Here is an 18,572-nt window from a genome sequence, read left to right as displayed (position 1 = left end):
ACGCCTTCGAAGTTTGACTTCCGTTTTGACCCTGCTCCATGAAAAAAATATATTTTGCCACCGCCGAGCTAACCGAAAGGCCCTAGTAACCGCGTGCCAAAAAAGGCGAAACGATTAACCAATGAGGAGGCTGCATTGAGAACAATAGTCATTATCGCCTACGTACACATCATTGGTTAAACCGGGGTTTTATAATAATCTTCGTGAAAGAAAAAAAGAATGCCATGATCTCCCTTATTAATGAAATAAAAGGCGGGGTTAAAAAGTTGGACCTAAAACCATGGAGGAGGGATTGTGCCATCGGCTTGTTTGAATGTCGATGGCGTTTACTCTTACCCGGACTCGTGACATGTAGTCTATCAAGCGTGTCATTATGACCTGAACTTTAACCGCATGTTCTAAAAAAATATCCCTTGTAAAATGGTAAGATGGGCCTTCAAAATAATTCGTACCTCACCTTTACTTATGTGCTCATGTTTTATTAATATTTAAGTTAGATTGAGACAGTGTGAGTAAAAACGCGAATAATTTGTTCAATAAATGGGTTCAATATCGTACCCATCATGGGGGGGGGGGTATACAGCATTGAAATGATTCAAAATTAGAACAAAATACAGAAAGGTATAATGAAAAAAGGTTAAAGTGATTCTAAAAGTGATGCAGAGAAAAAAAAACCCTTGACATAAACGTCTTAATTCTACAACAAAAAGAGCCAGGAGGTACCATGAGTAATTAAGTCCCATCATAATTTCCAACAGAGGATGGATTAGGGAAGATAGCTTTCACTTTTTAAACAAACAAGTGCACACCAAGTTACAAATAATGCGTAAAGGATTTCCACGTATCTGAATGCAGGATATAAGAGCAAAAAAGTAGCCGCGGGGATCAGTGCCTGACCGCGCTCTCCATGTATAGCCAGACACAGCTCGGCCATGGCACCTCCAACATGAATGCTGATTCGGATCAAATCAAGCACAACCAATATTTTATTCTAACACAGTAACAGATAAAGAATGAGACCATGCAAAAGCCTTTGTAAGATTGAATGATTTATTTTGGAGGAGAGAGATCCCCTAAAAGAGAGAGAGAAAAACGTAATGATAATAAATAGATTTAAAACAAATAATAAAATCACCAAGTCTCATTTTAAACCTTAAAACTAGCTGCCATTTTAAATCTAATTGCAAGTATGATTCAAACATTAAAACAAGACAACCCGGTTGTGTTTATAGTTCTCTGTTTTCTTTGTCCGTTTTGTTAATTTTCCAATCGAACTTTTGACTCATTCCATTCTACCTCAGCTTGATTTCCCGCCGTTAATTGTTTGCTATTTTGTGCATCTTTGTCATTTATTTCCCTTTCTGACTAATCACGCTAGCATAATGGAATGATTTGTTCTTTCTCACATGTTCTTTCCTTCCTTTCCCGCTTTGTATGTTTTTCTTACTTTTTCATAGGCGGATCCAGCTTTTGGCGAAGGGGGGGGGGGGGCGTAATGCCGAGCGGCATACATATTTTTGTACTTCACCGGCGCCATAAAAGTACAAATTGAAAAAGGGGTAAAGTCTGACCCTGTCAAAATGTTCTTTTCTTTCCTTTATTTTTTTAAGCGGCGCCTTTTCGTTCTTTTATTTTTTCAAATATTAGGCCCCCCTGGATCCTCCATTGTTTTTTTTTTCACTTTCACTTTTCCGTTTCCATTTCTCCTTTCCCCTATCCTCGCTTTCTTTCCCTTTCCTCTTTTTGTTCCCTTTCTTAATTCCGCCCCCCACCGTTTTTAATTATTCCTTCCCATCCCCCCTGTTTTCGCTTTTTCCTTCCCATCCCTCTCTTTCTCCCGTTTTCGCTAATTCCTATCATCCCTCTCTCTTTCTGCCATGTTTGCTTATTCCTTCCCCCCCCGTTTTCGCTTATTCCTTCCCATCCCTCTCTTGCTCCCCTGTTTTCGCTAATTCCTATCATCCCTCTCTCTTTCTGCCGTTTTTGTCTCACCTGCGAAGCAAAGTGAGACTATAGGCGCCGCTTTTCCGACGGCGACGGCGGCGGCGGCGGCGTCAACATCAAATCTTAACCTGAGGTTAAGTTTTTGAAATGATGTCATAACTTAGAAAGTATATGGACCTAGTTAATAAAACTTGGCCATAAGGTTAATCAAGTATTACTGAACATCCTATTAGAGTTTCATGTCACATGACCAAGGTCAAAGGTCATTTAGGGTCAATGAACTTAGACCATGTTGGAGGAATCAACATCGAAATCTTAACCTGAGGTTAAGTTTTTGAAATGTCATCATAACTTAGAAAATATATGGACCTAGTTCATGAAACTTGGACATAAGATTAATCAAGTATCACTGAACATCCTGCATGAGTTTCACGTCACATGACCAAGGTCAAAGGTCATTTAGGGTCAATGAACTTTGGCCGAATTGGGGATATCTGTTGAATTCCCATCATAACTTTGAAAGTTTATGGATCTGATTCATGAAACTTGGACATAATAGTAATCAAGCATCACTGAAAATTTTGTGCAAGTTTCAGGTCTCATGATTAAGGTCAAAGGTCATTTAGGGTCAATGAACTTTGGCCGAATCGGGGGTATCTGTTGAATTACCATCATAACTTTGAAAGTTTATTGGTCTAGTTCATTAAACTTGGACATTAGAGTAATCAAGTATCACTGAACATCCTGTGCGCGTTTCAGGTCACATGACCAAGGTCAAAGGTCAATGAACTTTGGCCGCATTGAGTGTATCTGTTGAATTACCATCATAACTTTGAAAGTTTATGGATCTGATTCATGAAACTTGTACATAAGAGTAATCAAGTATCACTGAACATCCTGTTCGAGTTTCAGGTCACATGATCAAGGTCAAAGGTCATGTAAGGTCAATGAACTTTGGCCATGTTGGGGTTTTTTGTTGAATAACCATCATATCTCTGTAAGTTTATTGGTCTAGTTCATAAAAAAGGGAAATAAGAGTAACCATGTATCACTGAACATCTTGTGCGAGTTAGAGTAGTATTCAAAGTGAGCACTGCTGCTATATTGAACCGCGTGATGCAGGTGAGACGGCCAGAGGCATTCCACTTGTTGCTTATTCCTTCCCATCCCTCTCTCCCTCCCCTGTTTTCGCTAATTCCTATCATCCCTCTCTCTTTCTGCCGTTTTTGCTTATTCCTTCCCCCCCCCTGTTTTCGCTTATTCCTTCCCATCCCTCTCTTCCTCCCCTGTTTTCGCTAATTCCTATCATCCCTCTCTCTTTCTGCCCTGTTTTTGATCATTCATTCCCATTCCTCTCTCCTTTTCGCTAATACCAATTACTCTCCACCCCCTTTTTCGCTTAATCTTTCCCATCATTCTCCACCCCCGTTTTTCGCTTTAATATTCCTTGTCCCAGTGTACCGAAGCGAAGGCGAAACACGGAATTGCTTGTTGAATAACTCGGTTTGAACGAAGACGAATAATATTGTATGCATACGATGATAACTGTGCGAGAACTGATTAAAAAGCTACAATAATCCGTCTTTAAATGCAGTCTCGACTTTTGATATCGCACTGAACACGCCATTTCTGAGTTGATGATCGACACTTAGCACGTTTTGAAATAACAAAAGCCCGGACGTAGCCCGCGAGTAACATACAAAATCCAGACAACGGTCGATCCGAAGGCCGGCCGCCCAGCGCCGGCGCGGTCTGTTTATACTGTAAAGGTGATTACGGCACCAACCAATCGTACTTTCGTATTCACAATTGATCGTTAGCCTTTGTGTTACGGGGTTCTGGCCGCCCAAACTACGGGTTGTGAGCTTGGGTTAATAATGATAATTACTTCTTGTTAAGAGCTTTTTCCAAAGTTACAAAGCGCTGATCTCCTGTGATCCTTCTACAGAAACAATTCACAGTTCTTGTGCTTGGCTTTCATTTCGCCATTACTAACCGTCAAACCGGCGAAATCTTAGTTAGCCTATAAACTCTTGGATAAGATAATTAAAAGGCACACATTAAAATCTCTTTAAAGCACGGGCGGGAATGAAAGGATAAGGGGGATCCTTTGTTTTTATTTCTCTGTCACAGCCCGTTCTATTGCTTTTGATTTTATGTAGATTAAAAATTATAATCACAAGCCCTTTGAAGCACTTTACTTCAGGGGCGTTGGAGCGAATTTGAAGGGAGGGGGGGGGGCACTAGGAAAAATGGCACCTTCTCGTTAAAAGGGAACTAAATCTTTTTTTAAAAAAAAAGAAAGGCATCTACAGTAGTGTGGTGAGCGAATTTTTTTTTTAATTGGCTGTAGTATCGACGCTGCGAGCGAGCAAATATCAACTTTTTTTCTAACGAAAATCCAATTTGTGTTAGATTTTTACATAGGCCTATTCAGAATAATGTCATATCTCTCTTTCCTTCTCTTTTTTTTTTTTTGGGGGGGGATAATCCCCCATCTGTACTCATCTACCCACTCACCTGACTCATGAAACTTATTAATGCACGTATGATTATTTTTTTCCCTCAGAATATTGCTTTATTTCTTGTTTAAAAGGGGCACTCGTTATACACCGTGACAAAACTTGTCCTTCCCAGGTGAAAGAGGCACAGCGTGTTGGTAAGGGGCACTTTATTTGGGTAAAAGGGGCACTGATAAGAGAAAGGTCACCTATATCAGAAAGCAAAGGGGTCCCTTTAACGGAATAAAAACGGGCCCTTAATTCTCGGGTGTGAAATGGGCTGCACGTACAGAACACGTTTGTGATGGCATTTGGGGGTAGAAATTGGCATACGAAATTGCTTACACACACAAAAGAGAAGATCAAACTGGGAAAGAACGATAAACCGAAATATGAAGAGGATAAAACAAAGATAAGAACAAGAAGAAAAAGGGCGTGGAGGAAAAGACGATGGATGTGGCAAGGAAGAATAAAGAACGGCTGTGATATATAAAAAAAAATAGAAGATCGAACGGGGAGAAGAAGGATATAGAACAACAAAAAATAAGAGGGGAAAAGAAGAGGAATAAGACGTTCGGATGAGCAAGAAAGAGAAAGAAGGAAAGGGGGAAGAAATGAGGTAAAGAGGAAGAAAATAGAAATGGAGGGGGAGGAATAAGATCGTGGGGATGAGCAGGTGAGAGGGAGAACGAAAACAAAAATAATATTATAAATTATTAAGGAGGAACGAAGATAAAAGGAAGAGGAATGAGGCGATGGGTGAGGGAGGGAGAAAAGACGGAAGGAAAGAAGAAAGAAAAACCGGCAAAAAGAGAGAAGAACGAAAAACAGAATTATGTGAAACGAAAAAGAAGAAAAGGTGAAATTAGGGGGGAAAGGTGGAGGGTGAAGAAAGGGCAGAGAGAAGAAAAAAAAGAGGAGAAAATAATCGACATAGAAAAAAAAAGAGATCGAAAGGGGAAAAGAACGGAAAACAGAAGAGGAATTAACGAATAAGATTAAAGAAGAGAAAGGGGTTGAGGAAGAATAAGGGGGGGGGGAGATTTAGAAAGAAGAGACCGACTGATCTGAAAGAAAATCGAAAAGGGGGAGCAGTAGAAAGGAAAAAATAAAACACAAGAAAGACGAAAGAAGAAGGTAAGAGAATAACAGAGAGGGAAAGAGAGAATAGATCTGGGCAAAGTCGAATGGGACAACATGACAATGACTTTTAGGAAATGATAATTTCAATAGGTGTATTTTAAATGACTAATATTTTCAATCAATATCGTAAGTCCCGTATACCATTATCCAAAAATTAAAAATGCAGGCCTACTGCATGGTCCCATATTTCATTGGTCAAAGTCAGGGGCGGATCCAGGATTTACCAAAAAAGGATTTTTTTTTTAAATACTTCGTACCCGCCAAAAAACTGACAAGCAAAAAAAAAAGAATAGAAGTCTTCGATTTCAAAAAGGGGTACATCCCGGGGTACATCTCGGCTTCAATGGCATTTTTACATTACAAATTTTGTTTGATCCGTGCCTCAGTTGTCGAAGTTCTGACATTTATTTCTTTCTCTATCGTTCATTCAAACATGATAAAAAAATTGAAGGCAAAAATAGTTGGAAATAATAAAGCCCACAAAGCTTTCATGATGAACTTTTTTTCTTTTGTTAATGATATACTGCAGATCAATTAACCCACATTCGCGAACATACAACACTTTTATGTATTTTAAACCCTTTATTTTGAAATTAGAGTTTTCTCATCGAAACATCCCGATCACTTGCAAATAATAAGAGAATCTTCATCACGTCCATGTTATGTTTTATGAAATTAATCCTCGCCAACAAACCGTGTTATATAAACACTTTGCGTTTACGCATGACCTTTTTCGCGAGACAAGCTAGCTATACACTCTAAATCAGGTAGGCCTATCAATCTATCGCTAACGCCCCCGCCTAGTACCAACTACCATTATTACAAAAATAGCCCTTTAGAAGTTGAATCCCGTTTGTTAACTTTCAGAAGCCCCCTTTTCAATTTCAGAATACCTATTGAAAGCGATGCTTTTGATCTTTCTTTTGAGGCTCATTGAACCGGGCGGACGCCGCCAGCTGTACTTGAGTTTAAATGAATAGCCAATCAACAATGGCGTTACGTTGCTAGGGGCGGAGCTTAGTATGAAGCGAAATTCGATGAAATCGAGCGTGCCAAGTATAAAAAAAATTCGAACTGACCGAAAAAAAACACTCGCAGAAAAACTGTTTTTTTATCACTTTCCCGTCATCAAATTCACTCATTTTTTTCACACAGTAATTATGAAACATGGAAGAATCTAAAAATGAAAAAAAAAAAAATCTTCAAAATTTTGACTTTTTTATTAGTTTGTCGAATTTCTAGGAATTTTCATTTGCGACTTCTCTCTCATTTCGGTATGCCGAGTCACATATGATCAAGGTCATTTAGAGTCAATTAAAATACATGTAGTATTTTATTATCATATGAATGGTGTTTTTTAGAATAATTATTCAATAGTTGTTTTCAAAGTCAGCACTGCTGCTATATTGAATCAAGCGATGCAAGCGAGACTGCCAGATGCATTCCGCTTGTTATTAATACACTTTGGCTGAGATGAAACATTTAATATGTGCAAATATGTAATGAATGTGACTTAAAAAAGAGATTAAAAAAAAACTCTCTATGGATTGTGTATTTGGAATTTTCACCATGATGTTAAATACAGAAACTAGTTTTGATATTTAGGGTATAATGGTCTTGAATGTCAGAGAACGGAACCAGGCTTGGCAATTGTTTAAAAGAAATTAGTAACTTGTTTAACTTTTTAAAAGATCATTAATGAGATAAGAATTAGTGTTTCATGTGTTATACTTATAGATTTCATTTACTATATTTTCTTACAGCCCATGTACAGTGAAGATGATATATTGCAGCAGGCCTGCCATAGACTTCATCATGATGTACAACTTATCCAATGGTGCTTGGACAAAGTCAAGTAAGTAAATAGTGATATATTAATTTTTAGAACGCAGAAACTATTCTATAAAGTATACATTCTACTGCACTTTATTGGACTCCTAAAATGCTTGTTATTGATTAAATAGATGTGTTTTGAGCTTTGATTTAACCCTATCTAGGCCAGGGGGGGCCTTGGAGGCCCCCCTCAACGATTTGCGAATTTTTTTGACCGCGCCGCTCGCTGACTTTTTACTTTTAAGTCTTGCGCAACTTTTGAGACCAATTTTGTGTCACCCGGGTACGTGGTTCCGAAGTTACGCAACATTATGTAAGTGCATGTCAGACCAAAAATTGCTCAAAAACGTGATTTCGTGTACAAAGTCAATGTCAATTGTGTTTTCAACCAAAAATCATAAATGTATGATTATTTTTAGTTTTGCTGGCCTAAATTTATGTATTTTATGCTGTTTATGATCTTAGAAGAGTCCCCAACGAATTTCATTGAAAAAAATGAAAAACAAAATACATAAGAAATCGCAAAAACAATATAATACATAAGAAATTGATCTGATATCACAATTTTTTTCATGTACACTTGCTAAGAACATCACAAAGAGTTTCTATGCCAAAAATTAGAACATTTGGAGTTTTATTTATGGAGTTAGAGGAAAAAGTATGATTTTGCATACTAATTATGCATAAATTAGCACAATTACAAATAAAAGTATATACTTGATCACCTAGTGTTACTTTTGTCTTGAAGGATGGAATCTGTAAAAGCAGGGAATCCATTGAAATGCACAAATTGTGACCATGATGACTGATTTCATACCTCAATTATTCTGTAATGTAACCAGTAGCTTGACCAAGAAGTGCTTTGTATACAATAAGTTAGACTTTGAATGCTATTCTCTGCCATACTGGTAACCAATGTATGTTTCGTATAACCAATGTATATTACTCAGTATGTTGTAGTTGTACTTGTTCTAAATGCCTTGTCTCAAAAACCTTGTACAATATCAAATTTTTATTCAAGTGAAATGCCTGATAAAATACTGATTTGATTCAGGTAAATCCCTAACAAGCAAGTTGTTGATGTCGGGTTTTAAACATTGAATAATAAACAATTAGCTAAGCTGTTCTTTTTTTTTTTGGGGGGGGGTGGATGGGGATGAATAAAGCGCTGTTTTCTTGCATGTGTGGATTTCGATCAATAGGTTTTGAAACTTGTTGGATATTAGACAACATTTATAGTCATTAGTGTCTTGTTACTTTTTTTATTACCCATTTATCTTTTCTCAACAATTGATACTTTTGTAGGCCATTGATAGCCAAGTATGATGGTGATCTTTGCCTAGAACAGAAAGCTACAGCCATGTTTCAAGGATCAGATTCTCATTCAGTACTGAGGTTACTCTATCACTTCACAAATCTCTCAAAGATAGATTATGTGGAAGGATTACAAATCTTAAACTCTACACCTCAGCTGGGTAAGTTTCCTCTTGTAATTTTAGATGTTACTAGAGAAAAAGATGAGATGAAGAAGAATATAGAAAGAAATAAATAGATAAAAAAGGAAGAGGAAGGGAAAGGAAGGTATAAAAGGAAAACCAAAATAGAGGGAAAGTACAAATAGTACGCTGGTAATATGTACATCAATGTCATATTATCATTATAATTATGCATACGACAATCATTTATTCAGAGGGGCAAAAGATAAATTGGCAACAATCCGAACTGCATTTATCATTTCATTTATTCAATGTAAATTTATAAAAATGACTATGCCATAGAATTCACCCTTAGATTTCTACAGTCGGGATTAGATACATTCTAATTTCGATTTATTATTATTGCTGTTGTTGGTGTTATTATATGTAATCTGTATTTATGTGTATGAGAAGGTATTATCTGCCATTACATTGCTTTCCAGAATGGACACGGGGCAGCAGTGGTGATGAAGCTAAGACTGTGAGGTTTGCTGACAGCAAGGAGCGTGTTGACCAAAAGCGAGATTGCACCATCTACAGGAGTTTCCTAGCCATGTGGAATGTTACGTTTGCATTGCTGCACAGTGCTAATCCAATGAGTACTCACAAGGACTGTGCAGCCTCTAATCCACCTGCAATATCTGTGGTGTCTCCTGAGGGCCACCATCAATCGAGAACAGGAAGTCCTAGAACAGTTAGGAATGGTCATTTGGGGTCTCCAGATAATGCTCCTTTGGAAACAGCAAAGTCTGTAGATATTGAAGATGATGATATGAGCTGGCAGACATGTGTTATTGGTAGGCTGAGATCAGCAAAGGAACATATTGCAGAGATAATACCTCTGACATACAGGGTTGAAATCCTAGAGAATCTCTTCTCTGTGTTGTTCGCAAGATATGAAGACATCCAAACTCTTGAGAGTGATGCCATGGTGTCTGATAGCGGAGGAGAGGAGGGCCATGTGGATGAGGAGTGGAACAACATGAGCTTTAACACCAGTCTTGAAAGTGTGGAAAGCCCTCTCAAGGAAGGTTCACTCTTGACTGAGTTCACCTTCTCAACGATTCTTGAGAAGAGTTCGCCTGTGAGTGTCGACCAGCCTGTAATGAATGGCCAGATTAAAGACAGAACCCAAAATATCAGTGAGGACACACTCACACCTACGATGATTGATAACAGCAATGTGCTTGAACATGCTGATGTGCAGCAGCTGAAATACGGAAAGAGGACCAGCTCTGAGACTACCAACAGTTTGCTGAATCACTTTGAGTCGTCAGTCAACAAGGTCGGTTTCATCACAAATCGAAGGTTCATGCAGGAACTCTTGACAATGCTCAAGGAATGCATTGAGGATGTGAATACTGCCAAACTTGCCAATGTAGTGTCAAAGGGACAATCCAAAGGGTCATCTGACGATATCCTCCAGTCACATCTGTTGACATCGGTACCTCAGGCACATCTTGCCCAGCGTATTGCCCAGCTTACCAAGAGAATCAATGAAGCTCGTTGGCGTTTTCAATTGGTTTCCAGTCATCAAGCCAATGTTGATGATGAGGACAAGTTTGATGAGAAAGTAGAGGAGGAAGCAGTCATCAAAAATTTCTTTGAAGCCAGAAGCGATGAAAATTGGGAGGAAAAGAAGAAAAGAAAAAGAACTTCATCTAAACAAAATGGAAGTAGAAGCAGGAGTGCATCAGGTTTGAGATTTATTTCATATTTGACCACCAAAAATATTTTGGAGATATGTTTCTCAAAGAAATCAAAAGATCCTAAATATATTCATGGACTTGCAAACAATTTGAACATGTATTTAAATTTCATCATGGATATGTGTATCTTAAGCCAGAGTATAGGATAAGTCAGGATATGGAGGGATCTATTACTTTGGAACTCAATATGTGTATATATACTAATATTACGCCCATTTAAATTGATATGCAGATTTTGTTGATGGTCACATGAAATCATATGAAATTGTACTCAGATCAGTATGCCAGCTGAAGCTTATCAAGATAGCATTCCTCTGCTGGGCCAACCAAACGTCTCTCTAAAAGAGTTGGCTGGTCATGTTCAGCACATAGAAAAGCCATGGCTGCCAGTGTCCCCTTAAATATAGCTTGGTAGCTTTATCTCTTTATATTTAAAATTTTGATTTAGACATGGAAGATTATTTCAAAGAAAAAGACATTTCTCCTGAATTTGAGATTCAAGATCTTGTAACACCAGTGATCATGTGTTATGCAGTATGATGTTCATTACGAGTTGATTATGATTTATTACAAAAATGTTGCAAGCTTATTTAGATTTTTTGTGGCTAAAATCACTAGATAATTAATGTTTTTTACTTTGTATTCCACTCGAATACATGTATTCAACCTATCATTTCCTGTAATTTCTTTGCCATTTACTAACTTCTTTTAGTATATTTTTTCACATGTCATCGGCATGGAAACTAACAAACAATACAAATGACAGAGATGTTTTATTACACTTATATTAGCCTCTTTCATAAAACAGTGTAATTCACTCTAATCAATAACCTCACCACATCTTTTTTTTAAAGCAAATGAATGTTAAAATATTTTTTTTTTATTTCAAACAGTATCACTTGTTCTAAATGCCTTGTCTCAAAAACCTCGTACAATATTAAATTTTTATTCAAGTGAAATGCCTGATAAAATACTGATTTGATCAGCTTATTTAATGAATATAGGTCTAAATTGATCGAATTCAAATAGGGTGAATAAAAATGACATTCACCACAAAGACTTCATCTTTATGTGAATAGGATGTTCCTTTGAAATATGTTATAGATTTAACACAAGGCTGTATATTAGATTTGATAGTTGCATTAAAAGTCCAATCTCAAAGGCATAGACTTTGCCATGACTCATACAACAAACAAAAAACAAAACATGCTATTTGTTTGGAAATGACTGTGATATCTTGATAAATAGGTATCTGAGACATGCCTAATTTGTGAAAGCAAAATAGATAAACTTGTCTCGTAATTCATGGCAGCATATTTTGCAATAATCTTGGGCCTTAATACTGCTTTCATTTTTCGTATTCATATAATTTGCATCAGTTATAACACTCATAAATGCACGCCTACAATCTTTTTCACATGCAAACATGTCTCCATCAAATTAATGTTCCAAATTTTTTTTAAATATTATAATGTTCATCAATTACAACAGTCATGCATGCACATCCCACAATTTCTTTCACATGCAAACACTCTTATATCACTCCTATCAATAAATGGCTTCTGCAAGTTATGTCATTTAGTTGTGTCCTCATATACTGTTGAATGGACGCTGGAGAAGATTGGTATCACATTTGTCGTACGTCTTGCCTTTAGGCTGGAGTAGTTCTGAGCCGGGAAGTGGTAACATGTCAACGCAATCCCAGACACACCTGAGTGCAGGTCCGATGTCTGCAGGTTAGCCATATGTGTAATGTCATGTGTCTTGTCTTGTCTTGTAAGAAGCTTTAATGCAGTCACTGCTTGATAGTAACAATTGATTTCAATTTGGCCAAAATTTAAAGTTGATAGATTTGCAGCACTTAGATTTTTTTTAGTCTGTAGAATTAATTGATTTATATTAATTATTATAGAGTTTCATTTCTTATTATTTTGTTTTTCATTTTTCTTTTGGTATTACTGAAAGAATTTGTTGTTAATTGTACAGTATACATGTATATTTATATCTATGCCAATGCATCAAATATTCATCTGCAAAATGCTTTGCAGTTACAATTTTCAATACTACACTTTTTGTTAAGGGTACTTACTTTTAGCTTTTGATCATGAATACATCACACTCTTGACACTATCGAGCCTTGCCTCTCTTCAGTACAGTATAGTTACATTTAGCATTCACACAAAAACAAGAAAATGTGGCAAAATAATAAAGACCTGAACATTATATGCCTTAGGTGAAGGGTGAGCTCATGATATATTTTTGTAAAGGAGTACAGTATACTAACCATGATATAGATCAATCATCTCTGAGAAAAAGCAGAATATGATAGAAGCAGAAAGGTCATATTCTGAAGTTTGAAGTAAAATGAAGTCAGAAAAATTTCTGCTGTCTGGCAGACTTGCCTCTTCTGCTATCTCCAAAATAGTTTTTTTTTAAATGATGAAAAAGAAACTTTGATTAATAAACAGAAAGACACAGTAAGAATCATCCTTTTCTCTGACTTTCTCACACTTTATTGGCCAAATGTGAATCTTATGTTTGAAACAATTGTCAATAAAAATCCCACAGAAATTGAACTGATTATTCCCTTTTCCCATATTTTTCTGTTTCATACAAGTTAAACTAGATTACACATAGATTGCTTTTAAGATATTTCCACTTTTAATATTACATGTAGTTACATTCAAGTTAAAATTCAGCATTGCTTGTAGATGTAACAATTTCATAGGAATAGAATCCATTGCAAACATTTGTTAAAGACAAGTGAATATTTTCTTTTTGTAAATGGTCTCATTGGCCCGCATTCACAAAGGTCATGGTTTATGCAGATTTCCTGTATAAATTACGCTTATTTTAACGCATATGTTGAAAAATGTCCAATGCTGATGCCTGTTTTTGCCCCCATGCGCTGAATTGATGCCTGTTGCCGTATTAATCCACGCTATTTTATTCATGAGTCCACTGTTTTGAATAATGAGTCCACTCTTCTAACAGTGGACTCATGAATAAAATAGCATATCTAACCATGGTAACATGCATCAATTTGGCGCACTGTGACAAAACCGTGCACCAATATTGGACATTTTTTATACACGCGCCCGATACATGCTAAATTAAGCGTAATTTATACAGGAAATCTACATAAACCATGGATTCAACCTTGGGTTTTCAAAACCACCTTTGTGAATTCAGGCCATTTTGTTTTATTCATCATAAAAAAAAATGCAATAATCATCCATACCCTCATTTGATATTATTATTGATATATTTTTCAAACTGACTACACAATGTAACAGCTGTAGCTGTAGAATAGTTATGACAACTTGAGTTGTTCATTATTATAAGATCCAAAATCCAAGTACATCCTCCATCAGACTTGCCAGGACCCGTTGACATACATTTATCATCGGTCATTGTTACTTGATGCTTGATTTCTAAATCATTATCATGGCTTTGTTAGGTAATAGCAGCGGCACCGAAAGAAGAAAAAGAAGGAAGCATAAGAAGTGTAGCTCCCATCGAGGATCCATCAGTCCTAAACCCTTTCTTCATCATGATAGCAGCATTGTGGCTCAGATGCTGGCCTCGGAGGATACCCTGCTTAGGATGTGCCTCAGAAGGGGAAATTTTGCACAAGCTCAACAGGTAAGAATAAAGATGATCCAACATTTTCATTTCGGCAGTAATTGCAACTTTCTTAGTTCCTTATCCAGAACATTGGTTTAAACCAGGCCCCCGAAGCTACCGCCATTTTGTTTAATCCATTAGAAGCTAAAATAAGCCCCCATTAATATTAATTTCGTACGATGCTCCCTCGTCAACTGTGGTTTTGTACGTGTATTAGACAATACGCACACCAGCGCAATGACAAAGGTCAACTTGGCAAATTTATTAATGTATTCATTTTGTTACGCGCTCGTGACGCGAAGGATTCAGCGAATCAAGCAAGCGCAAATCTGAGACGATACGTTGCGCTTTATAAAGTATCGATATCACAAGCGATATCACTTAAAAACAAAACAATGTTTGTATTGCGTCTTATAGGCCTATGCTAATTCTAAAAGGGAAGATGAAAAGAGTAGATCAAGTCGCGATTAGGTAAAAAAGTGGAGGTGGGGTGGAGGCAAATCATGGTTATTACAATGATGGTATTCATTTTCACTGGTTGAGTATGAATACTGAAAAAAATAACTTTCACCACTAAAAGAGTCATTTCTTGTTACAAATTTAATTTGGAGAAGTAAAAAAAAAAAATCTTCATGGATCCCCGTGCCTGCTTTCTTCTGGCGTCCTTTTCATAATGAATTACACTGAGCTATTTAAACATCGCTATTATTGTGATAACCGTGGGAACCTTGATTATGATTGGTATTCGTAGTTACCATACTTGTAACTCATGATGAAACGGGCCCCAGTTTATCATGCTCAATATGTTTCCTGTCCCCTTTATTCTCTAGCATTTCTTACTCTGTTTTTTTTTTCCATTTAATCATTTTCCCACTCATGTTCTTTTGTGCCGCCTTTCTCCTACATATGAAGAGCTCACTTTTAAAAGGGGTTAGGTCCATTTTTAATCAAATTTGATTTTTATGTCTTAATTGATTTTTAGTAGCACTATAAGATGATACCATAGAAAAGTTGAAATTCCCATAAAAAGGTGAACTAAAAAAAGAAAATTCACTTTTTTCAAAAGGGGTTAGGTCCATTCATAATTTTTCTGGAAAATAATGTCTTAAAAAAATATGAAGATAAGTAGATTTCTTTTATACCCAATTTTGAATTTCTAATGGTAGGGCATCATGAAAATTCATTTTCGCATAAGAATATTGCAATATGGGAGAATAAAAAAAAATGATTTTCTTGGAGTGGCCCTAGCCCCTTTTGCAACTTAACTTTTCATATATTTCCTTCTTATTTTCCCACTTGTTATCTGTCTCCTGGTTTCCAAAAATCTCGTCTTATTTCTCTTCCACCCCTTTTGTTCCTACTTCCAACACCAGCTCTCTCACCACCCCCTCTAAATTATCTCTTCATAATTATGTGCCCCTCCATTTCTTTCTCATCTCTTTTCAACCCACTTCTCATCACTCTTTCCCTCTCTCGATCTCCGTCTCACTTTGAATTTTGCCAATTCCAAATCCCTTTCATTTTAGCTCGGTACAAATACTATATGAACACAAATGAAAGACATGAAGGAATTTTCTGGTTAGTGGTGAATTTTATTAATTATCCAGAAAAAATCACATTATCAGAGGATTAAGCTTTACCTTATTCTTAAGCGTATGTTAATAGTTTGAACCAAAATAAATGTTTTTGTATGCTGGGGGGGCACAATTCCCCCTACTTTTTGAAGAACTGAAAAGTGCCTTTTTATGCAAGAAAATGCCCCCTCACGAACGTGTACTGTGTCCCTTTCACCTGATGAGAACCTGTTTTAGGTAATACCAATTAGTGCTCTTCCTTATATGCAATTTTTCACCCAAAAATGCCCCCCACGTGTTCTGTGCCCTTCCATCTGAGAGCCCGTTTCATGTAATACAAAGTGCCCCCTCGCCTTCTTGAAAGTGCCCTTTCTTGAATCACTGCCCCCTTTTACCCAAGAAGAGCGCTTCTAAAGAATTTGTTCTGTGCCCCTTTCACTTGAGAAGGATTTGTTTTATGGTCACAATGACGAGTGCCCTTTGAAACAAGAAAACAATATTTTCATTTCTATAATATACTTCTGAAGGAAATCCTGTGTGCATTAAGTTTAATAATTCATGTGAGTGGGGTATATAAGCAGGTTCGTACAGATGGAGGGGGGGGGGGGCTTGAAGGAGTCTTGCCCATAGGCGGTGGAAGCGGTGGGATAGGGGGACCTGTCCCCCCTAAATTTGAGGTGGGGGACAGTCCCCCCTCCTAAATTTTTTGTTGAGAATCTTTTTTTTTTTGCTCGTCAATTTTTTTTCCTGCGTCCCCCCTAAATTCAGGTAGACCCCCCCTTAAAATTGTTGTGCCCCCCTAAAATTGTGGTTGACAACCTTTTTTTTTGCTGGAAATTTTGTGGTCCCTTCTAAGATTTAGGTGGATAAATTCAGGTGGACCCCCTAAATTTTTTGCCTTCCGCCGCCAATGCTCTTGCCCCCCCCCCCCCCGAAAAAAAAAAAAAAAAAAATCACGACCAAGGGCAAAAAAAGAAAAAGGAAAGCAAAGGGTGAAATATATCATTTTGAATATTTTGTCGAAATCTATCACAAAATTGGATATTTGTTATTAAAATGTCAAAATTTTGCTTGCTTGCAACTTTTTAAAAATTTCACATAAAACAGCATTTTCCCTGTGCCCCCCCCCCCACTTTCAAGCAACTTCAATCCGCTGCTCCTATTTGTATGTTTATAGCTTCTCTTTTTGCAACCAATTTTAATGAAAATCAATGAGAAATTTCATACGTCATGAATTTGGGTTGTGATAATAATTTTTTTTTTTATAATTGGACTTGGAAAAAAAAAACCTTTTCCATCCTCATCACGTGGTTCCTAAGTCTTCAATGTTGAATAGTTGGATTTCTTGAATGAAACATCTGTTACACCAGTCCTGCAGATTGAAAAAAATAGAGAAAGAAAATCAATGAAATTGTCATGATATAAAACAAATGTTTTAAGAAAAGGTATATATGTTTCTTCAACACATACCATAGGAAATCTTACTTCTAATTATAAAGTTGTAATTCTATAAAGCATATCACTTAAACATGTTCTCTGCAGTTTACATACCACTCTCCATTCTAACTACATGTACTCTTCGAAAAAATGACAGAGATTTCTTGTAAATATGAATATATAAATTAACAAATGTAAATTATATGAATAGTCAGAATTAAAGTTGATATGTTTTGTTGCACAGAATATTTTGATCTGTAATTAAAAATGACACTAACTATAATCTAGAAACAAAATTGAAATGGGTTTTTTCAAAGGCAGGTCTATTTGTTGCCAAAAAAATGTGAACAACCTCCATTATCAAAAATAATCACTAACTAACTCACTCACTCATATAACTGCTGTAGTTTGTATTTCTCTCTGTGGTCCAGGCACTGTTCTATTAGGCCTACTTCACCAATTATTTATCATCATTAATCACCTCCATGGAAATTGTCAAATTGCATCATCCTATTAGACAAAATGTAAAACCAGAAAAAAATCGTAAATCTACAAATATGAATATCACACTAAAGAATGAATAAAATGAATTTTATAAAATATAACTCATGAAAAATAAATATTGCTTTGTTTATAAACAAATAGGAAATAAAAAGGCAATTTAATTACTAGTAGATCAAGGACATGTCCTAATTTTATAAATTTGCCCAAAGTACATAACCTTTGACATTGGTTCTACTTTAGACTCGAGAGCCTGTATATTTAAGAAGTGTATGTTCCGTACAGATCCTACCTCTTTGTGGCTCAGGTTATTTTTATTTAATGTAAATGGTTAACATTCAATGCATGTAATGTATCTGTAATTTTGAATGGGTTAGTTTAACTTTTATACCTGGATGAGAATCTGCAAAATGTTGCATGCACTTATGATCATCATCTTGAACCATATAGGTAGACCTCTATACTGTTTTTCTTGTCCTTCAAACTCAACCTGTTGTTCTTTTTCTTCAAACTCAACCTGTTTGTGAAAGAAAAGAGAGTACAATAATAAGAAGTGATATTTTTCATGGCCGTATGTATAGGGGAGGGATTTGGGTAAGAGATGAAATGTGAAAACCTTCATCAAAAAAAAGAATTGCATGACATCATTCAATTTTATTTTAGAAAATGCACAAAACGGCCATAGGTAATATTGGTTACTTCTGGCCCTCGCTTTCTGAATTTTAGGTTTCTCTAAATTTTTTCAAATGTCTGCCCTCCCCCCCCAAAAGAAACATCTGCATCTTTTTATTTCCGAATCTTATTTCATTTGACTTTAACATAATTTCA

General features: G+C 36.4%; 1 protein-coding gene across 2 annotated transcripts in view; it reads left to right on the top strand.

Annotated features, from left to right (window-relative positions):
• The window catches only part of LOC121418812 (zinc finger FYVE domain-containing protein 26-like), a 75,024-nt gene that overhangs the window by 10,921 nt on the left and 45,531 nt on the right, over window positions 1–18,572 (top strand). For both annotated transcript variants that reach the window (XM_041612975.1, XM_041612976.1), the window contains exons 7-11: window positions 7,352–7,443; window positions 8,727–8,896; window positions 9,340–10,593; window positions 12,261–12,341; window positions 14,066–14,250. In XM_041612975.1, coding sequence (XP_041468909.1) covers window positions 7,352–7,443; window positions 8,727–8,896; window positions 9,340–10,593; window positions 12,261–12,341; window positions 14,066–14,250 — 1,782 coding nt within the window. The remainder of the gene's footprint in view (window positions 1–7,351; window positions 7,444–8,726; window positions 8,897–9,339; window positions 10,594–12,260; window positions 12,342–14,065; window positions 14,251–18,572) is intronic.

This window comes from Lytechinus variegatus, chromosome 7 (genome assembly GCF_018143015.1).
Source record: "Lytechinus variegatus isolate NC3 chromosome 7, Lvar_3.0, whole genome shotgun sequence".
Classification (NCBI taxonomy): Eukaryota; Metazoa; Echinodermata; class Echinoidea; order Temnopleuroida; family Toxopneustidae; genus Lytechinus; species Lytechinus variegatus.
Note: the sequence above shows the minus strand (reverse complement) of the source record. Positions and strands in the feature narration are given on the sequence as shown.